The sequence below is a fragment of the Homarus americanus genome, unplaced genomic scaffold (assembly GCF_018991925.1).
Source record: "Homarus americanus isolate GMGI-L3 unplaced genomic scaffold, GMGI_Hamer_2.0 scaffold41027, whole genome shotgun sequence".
NCBI lineage: Eukaryota > Metazoa > Arthropoda > Malacostraca > Decapoda > Nephropidae > Homarus > Homarus americanus.
Window position 1 is genome coordinate 611,415 of NW_024745073.1, and position 7,843 is coordinate 619,257.

The 7,843-nt window shown below is 39.0% G+C and overlaps 1 protein-coding gene across 1 annotated transcript; it reads left to right on the forward strand.

Annotated features, from left to right (window-relative positions):
• The first annotated feature begins 1,493 nt into the window (after nt 1-1,493).
• Nucleotides 1,494-7,309, forward strand: LOC121878332 (T-complex protein 1 subunit epsilon-like). The gene is made up of 5 exons (XM_042384484.1): nt 1,494-1,732; nt 3,806-4,031; nt 5,006-5,991; nt 6,424-6,604; nt 6,958-7,309. Exons 1-5 carry the CDS (start codon nt 1,628-1,630, stop codon nt 7,086-7,088), a joined length of 1,629 nt encoding a protein of 542 aa, XP_042240418.1. The 5' UTR covers nt 1,494-1,627; the 3' UTR covers nt 7,089-7,309.
• The last annotated feature ends 534 nt before the right edge of the window (nt 7,310-7,843 follow it).

Consider the following 7,843-nt stretch of genomic DNA (forward strand, 5'->3'; position numbering starts at 1 on the left):
CCAGGCTCCCCCACACACAGTCCACCAGGCTCCCCACACATAGTCCACCAGGATCCACCCACACAGTCCACCAGGCTCCCCCACACAGTCCACCAGGCCCCCCACAGTCACAGGCCCCCACACATAGTCCACCCCCAGTCCACCAGGGCCCCCCACACACAGTCCACCAGGACAGTCCACCAGGCCCCCCACACAGTCCACCAGGCTCCCCACACACAGTCCACAGGACCCCCCACTCCACCCCCACACAGTCCACCAGGCCCCCCACACACAGTCCACCAGGCTCCCCCACACACAGTCCACCAGGCTCCCCACACAGTCCACACAGGCTCCACCAGGCTCCCCACACAGTCCACCAGGCTCCCCACACACAGTCCACAGGCAGTCCACCAGGTCCACACAGTCCCCCCCACACACAGTCCACAGGCCCCCCCACACAGTCCCCCCCAACACACAGTCCACCAGGCTCCCCCACAGTCCACAGGCCCCACACACAGTCCACCAGGCTCCCCACCACCAGGCCCACACACACAGTCCACCAGGCCCCACACACAGTCCACCAGGCTCCCCACCCCTCCCCACACAGTCCACCAGGCTCCCCCACACAGTCCACCAGGCCCCCCACACACAGTCCACCAGGCTCCCCCACACACACTCCACCCTTACAGTATATAAAAAAAATGCTTGATCATGGCTTAAATTTTACTAAGAAAATGTAATTCAATGTTTGAGACCAACTGATGCATAAATCTACAATATTTTTAATGTCATGTATTTTGGTTCACCTATTTTTCCAAACAATTATATTTAGCTACAGAGCGGGAGAAGGGTGTTGTGCTAATGTGATCCTCCCAAGCATAACAGAGGGTTAAAGGGTTTCCTCCTGTACTGGGTAGACCAACTGCCCGACGGTTAATGAGCTGATAAATGACGAAAAAAATTACACTATGTTGTCCAATGTTGTATAAAAGTGGATAAACAGAACCAAATGTTAAATATAGGATGTCCATGAAAACAATAACAATTCCGTTTTTAAGGTAATTTACTATTTTATATCAATTAAAGCGAGAATCTTCTGGTCATCAGTGTTAAGTTACTGTTTTTTAATGTCTCAAATTTTTTTAAATGTTAAGCATAAAGGCTTTGTAAAACTATCTGGATCACCTAATAAGTTATTGATTTCCAAGTACAAATTTCTATTTCCTTTGAGTAAAATCCTCCATTTTTTTATCAATTATCCCAATACAATGCCAATGCAAAATATAATAAATTATTCTGGAGAATTAAGGCAAATAAACTTTGAATTAGCTCAGACATGAGTTAAGAAGTATAAATCAGTAAAGGAATAGTCATATAGTAAATTAATGCAAAATAAAATCTAGAAAATGTATTATTTTAATCTAGAATAAAGCATATTAATATAAAATTAAAGTTAAAACAGTGTGCTCTTGTCGCCTTCCAGATGATTCTCGGTTGTTTGGTGGTGTAGTTCACAGACCGCCGACAGAGGGGGCCTGAGTCACCGCTGCAGGGAGGAGACCAGAAGGCGGCACACACTCCTGCGACTCATCTGTGAATATCTTTATCATCTGAAGGTTGTGACCTCCCTTGAGGCCCTATCTTCATCATGACGGCGATGGGGCAGCTAATATTCGATGAGTATGGGAAGCCCATCATCATCCTCAAGGACCAGGACCAACAAAAGAGGCTGACGGGAATTGACGCACTGAAGGTATTGATGAGGGGCGGCTGGCAGGTGCTGGGTTTTATTGTTCTATGATCGTTAAACAGAGTCGTATGGGGTAGTTGACCACCTGGTTTTGATGCTTACATGGGTAATTGGTTGTCTCAAGTCAAAGAAGTAACGCTTTCATTTTAGATATTAATATGAAAGGAGTTTGAGGTACCGGTGGTAGGTGATGACTCACTATTTGACGTTTCCATTGAGTCTTGGCAAAACTTGTTATAACGGTTGTGATTATCTCTAGTAAAATTGCAGGGTAAAACAGTGAAAAACTGGTATGACACTAAAATGATGTCTATACATACTTTGTACGTGAAAATTAGGTATTATTGCATTTTCACACACCACAATCCTACCACTAATCTATTATCATATTCGAATAAGACGTCAAATTATAAGATAATTTTCTTCTATTACATTACCGTCACACATGTATAATAACGGAGATAGCATATCCAAAATGTTCTCTATTTTCTTCCATTAATCTTCCACCATTATCGCCTACCTCACCTCCCACACTGCGTCTCTCCTTCATAAATCATCACACGCATGCATTCCCGTACACGTCATGCGGCCAATCAAAAGCGTTTTTTTTTTGCAACCAATTACAATGATTTTTGGTTTAATTCTCGGTATTTTTGGCCCAATCAAAATCAATTTTTATTTTGGGTCTCATATTTCCCAATTCATATTCATTTCCGACCATGGAAGTCTGTGATGGGTGTCACTTAAATTATATGGAGCTGATTGCGAGTTTTTGGGAAAAAAAGCGAAGAAACTGTAGCATTTTTTCGATCGCATGGTGTTTTCCCGACCTCAGTAAAGTGTCTTAAGTGCAAGACTGAATGTAAATATTGCAAAAAACAACATATGTGGCGTTGTCCTAACTCGTCCCTTATCCCAAAGACAAAGAAGAGACAGCAATAAGGTAAGAAATAGGTGATTCCGTCATATGGTTAGTGTCGGTTAGGTTAGGTTTGCTTTATATTTTTGTAGTGTTTTTGGTGTATTTTGTATTCGCTTAGCCATTATTTTTTTTAAAAGTCCCACCAAAAAAAAATAGATAAAATAACGGCATATTTCCGATGGAAATGAAGGTCATATTTGGTCTAAACACACACAAATACACTAGAAAAATATATTTTCGACTTTCTAACAGAGTGGGGTGCGCTTATGCAAATTTACCGAAAATTAATTATTTACTGTATATATTCCTCCGAAAAATCTGCCGTGTCATCGCTTGTTGTTCTCTGCCCATTTTTGTTTCCATGCAACAGTCGAGCTATTTGGTCTGAGCGTAGTCTCACGTCCACAAAAAACATGAAATTCAACCATGCCATGCCAACCATACTCTCACAAATAATCAAACAAATTTATTAAAAATGTGAGTCTACCCTCAAGTCCATGCTTTATTAAAAAGCACGGACTTGAGGGTAGACTGTCACATCTTTAATAAATTTGTTTTTGATTATTTGTGAGGATTTTCCAATTATTATTTATTTGTACCTGTATGTGTTTTGAGTGTGTGTGTCTACACACACACACACACACACACACACACACACACACACACACACACACACACACACACACACACATTTACAATACAGGTAAAGGAAATTACTGTATAGAACCAATGGCTCCCTGTCCCAGCCTTGAAAATGCCTGCAATGTTAAAACTGCCCACAAACATTCTTGGGTATATCAATGGTGTCATCTGTGAATAACAGTGGACAGCAAAATAAAAATCCGCGAACTTGGGGGCCCCCTGTACTACAGTATATCAGCAAATATAAAACAAAACATGTATGCTTCATATCTGAATGCTTATATATGTAGAAATTTTATGGTTTGTGATACATACAGAACAGTACTATGAAAGTCAAAGGTGTATGTATATCTTTATTGTAGGTGGAATATTAGTCAAATTTGGGTTTTGTGAGGCATTCAGAACCTAAACCCAGAAAATGACATTGCTTCTATGGGCAATTAGAACTTTTAGTAGATTTTGGATATTTTATTTTATGGTTCTAATTGTAATGATGTTTAATACCATTTCAGTCTCATATCTTGGCTGCCAGGAGTGTGGCATCTATCCTTACCACATCATTGGGTCCTAAAGGCTTAGACAAGCTGATGGTGAGCCCTGATGGTGACATTACGGTGACAAATGACGGTGCTACAATATTGAAGATGATGGATGTGGAGCACCAAATAGCTAAATTGATGGTGCAACTTTCCCAGTCACAGGATGATGAAATTGGTGATGGAACTACTGGTGTTGTGGGTATGTTTACTGTGTGACTGTATAGTACAGTACAGTACAGTACTTTTTAATTGATACCCATGTTCCTTCCACTGTTTGACAATAGCCAGCCAAAGCACATGAAAATAACACACTACTGATTTTCTTTTATCGCCCCATCATTCATTCTTTTGATGCTGTTCTTTCTCTCCATACATTTCTCAGTGTCTTATAATTTCCTTCCCTCCATTACTGTTATTTCATTCAACATGGATCTGTTTGCTGATAAACCTATTTCCAAACTCATTCACAATGTTTTGAATGTTTAAAATTTCACTTAAAAAGGACAGTCATGTTAAGTGCAACAAACATACCCGTACTTCCCATATGCATCCCATATCACGATTTACCAAACTTGTTCTCTAATCTATTATTATTATTATAGCTTTCAGCTTGCCTCTTACCCCATCCATAAAGATGCTGAGTAACCATAATAGCAAAGCATACTGTATATACAGGTACACCACCAATTTTCCAGCACCCTTGGGTCCAAAGCCTTGCCTGATTATCCGTTTTGCTGGACCAACCGAGGTCATGTAATAATAATTCAACACTGCACCTCTTGTGTCTCTAAAGCACCATGGACTGCTAGAAATGTAAATAAAAAAATATTAATGTAAATCAAATGATTAAATGAAATACCTGTACAAGAGTATAAATGATACAAGTTTATTAGTATCAATGAAACTGGATTATTAATTAAACAAATGCTAAATGTAAATAAAATGTGAAGTAAATATTTTAATGAAATACATTAGTATAAATGATAGTCTGGCAGTCACGGGAATTTCAAATGCCCTCTAGTAAATTTGTCTGGACTAAACAATGTGCCGGACCATCAGTTTCCGGAAAATCGGTAGTGTATACTGTATATATAAACTATTCATGATCAGTTTGGTATAAACAAAATTTTCCAATTTTATTTGAACTGATGTATTTATTTAATTTTTTTACAGTTTTGGCTGGAGCATTATTAGAAAAGGCTGAATACTTATTGGATAAAGGTATCCACCCAATTCGTGTTGCTGATGGGTACGAGCTAGCTGCTAAGAAAGCCATTGAAAATTTGGAAAATATTGCTGACGAGTTCCCAGTTGACATGAACAACCTTGAACCTTTAATTTTAACTGCCATGACAACACTTGGCTCCAAGATTATTAATCGCTGCCATAGGCAAATGGCAGAAATTGCTGTGAATGCGGTAATGGCTGTGGCTGATATGAGTACCCGGGATGTTAATTTTGAGCTCATTAAGGTGGAAGGGAAAGTTGGTGGTAAACTGGAAGACACAATGTTGGTGAGAGGTGTTGTCATAGATAAAGACTTTTCCCATCCTCAGATGCCAAAGGAATTAAAGGATGTCAAGATGGCCATTCTCACTTGCCCATTTGAACCTCCCAAGCCTAAGACAAAGCATAAGCTTGAAATTAGCAGTGTGGAGGAGTACAATGCTCTACACGTATATGAGCAAAAACAATTTGTAGATATGGTGGACAAGGTGAAGGCAACTGGAGCTAACCTTGCTATTTGCCAGTGGGGCTTTGATGATGAAGCCAACCACCTTCTCCTTCAAAAGGAATTGCCTGCTGTGAGATGGGTGGGTGGACCAGAGATTGAACTTATTGCCATAGCCACTAATGGTCGGATTGTTCCTCGGTTTGAGGAGCTGTCTCCAGAGAAGTTAGGTACCTGTGGAACAGTACGTGAATTGACCTTTGGAACCACCAAAGACAGGATGTTGGTAATTGAAAAATGTCCCAACACTAAGGCTGTGACAATTTTCATTCGTGGAGGAAACAAGATGATTATTGAGGAAGCTAAGCGCAGTATTCATGATGCCCTCTGTGTAGTAAGAAACTTGGTACGCAACAACAAAATTGTGTACGGAGGTGGTGCTTCAGAGGTCTCTTGTGCTTTGGCTGTATCGGAAGAAGCCGATAAGGTAAGCTTTTGCTGCATATCTTCTTTTACGTGATTTTCTCTATTACTGTATTGTCTACCGCCAGTGTCAAGGGAGTATGACAAATAGTGGGTAAGGGAATTTAGTTAACTTTGCAAACATGATGCAGTACCTCAACAAGCTCCCACTTGTGCCAGAATTTCATAAGTATCATCCCCACCCCCTAAATCCCCTCTCTCCTCCTCTTTTCCAGAAATAATTTTGGTACTTTAAACGTGGGTTTCTCATACAAAGACAATTGTCCTCAAGGGATTCTTTTTCTTCTTCCATAGGTGAATTGACAGTTAAAGATGGGGGTAACCTTTTGGCGGTGATCAATGGTTGAGTGACTGTGTTACTCTAGTTTGAAAATATTAAAAATGTGACTTGCATGGTCACTATCACATTTTTTATTTGTTGATTTTCTTCTCTCAGATTTCAACCCTGGAGCAGTATGCTTTCCGTGCCTTTGCTGATGCTTTAGAGAGCATTCCACTTTCCCTTGCTGAGAACTCTGGTCTGTCTCCCATTCACACATTGGCTGACTGCAAGGCCCGCCAAATCTCAGAAAAGAATCCATCATTAGGCATCGACTGCAATAGCAAGGGAACATGTGGTTGGTATCAGCTCTTTTACTAATTGAAGTGAACTTTTTACTTATTCTAATGTTAATTTCATTTAGTGTTGCACCTAAGCTGTCAGTCCCATGGGTACCACACCTTAATTGTTTGGGTGTGGGAAGAGGCAATAAGTAAATTGAAGGTTTTAAGTCATAACTTTTGAGATGGATGTAATCACAAAAATGAAACACCCACTGGGCAATTTTCCATTAATGTTTTCAATGTAAAGCTGTCAAAACTAGAGATGTGAACCATAAACCATAGCACTAAGTATATACAGTATGGTTTTCCCATCTTGGTCTTGGACATGTATTTTTGGTGGTAAAAATTGACTTAATTTTTATTGCAGATATGAAGGAGCAGCATGTGATTGAGACACTGCACAGCAAGAAACAGCAGATTCTTCTTGCCACCCAGCTTGTGAAAATGATTCTCAAGATAGACGATATTCGCACTCCTGGTGAATCCTTTAATGGTTAAATTGGTTGATCAAATAAACAAAATTATGTAATCTCTGAGAGCAGAAGGATTGATGTAAGCTAATCTTGTATGTCTAATTGCTTTACCTCACATCTTAATTTCTTATATTTTTTGTGTGTGAAGTCATGACGAATGCTTAAAAGACTTCACAAGTTTATTTGCAACATGCTTTAACATTACTTGTCACCCTAATCCAGTGGTTTTAATAAAAAATGTTAAAAGATTTTGTTTCAATGGTATGTGGGTGATAATGAGATATCAGACTATTGTACTGATTTGTCAATAAACTAAAGATACAGGTTGACAACCCTTTATCCGAAATTCCAATTTTTTTTTTTTTTTTTTTTTTTAAAACAGGGATTAGCCCACCCGGGCATAGATCACTGACCCACATCGGGGCCTGGGGGCGAAAATGTAATAATAATAATTATTCATAGTAAATAAAAATTTTAAAAAATATGCCAAAAGAAAATAATAATAATAATGATAATAATAATAATATTAATATTAATAATAATAAAATTTGATCATAAAAATAATAATAATAACAATGATACTGTAATAATAAAATAATAAAGAAATACAAGAATGAAAAAAAAGATCAAAAGTGAGAAACACGACCTAGACCTATGAATTGTTAGTTATTATAATTTTTATTATATTTTTGCCACCCAGGCCCCAATGTGGGTCAGTGACTTGTGCCCGGGTAGGCTAATACAAAAAAAAAAAAATTCCGAAAACCGAAAAATTCCAAA

Bases quoted from the DNA above. Each gene is read 5' to 3' on its own strand.
- LOC121878332 (XM_042384484.1), top strand. From the start codon at position 1,628: ATGACGGCGATGGGGCAGCTAATATTCGATGAGTATGGGAAGCCCATC. The intron at 4,032-5,005 runs GTATGTTTACTG...ATTTTTTTACAG, and splicing joins TGGAACTACTGGTGTTGTGG to TTTTGGCTGGAGCATTATTA. The intron at 5,992-6,423 runs GTAAGCTTTTGC...TTCTTCTCTCAG, and splicing joins TATCGGAAGAAGCCGATAAG to ATTTCAACCCTGGAGCAGTA.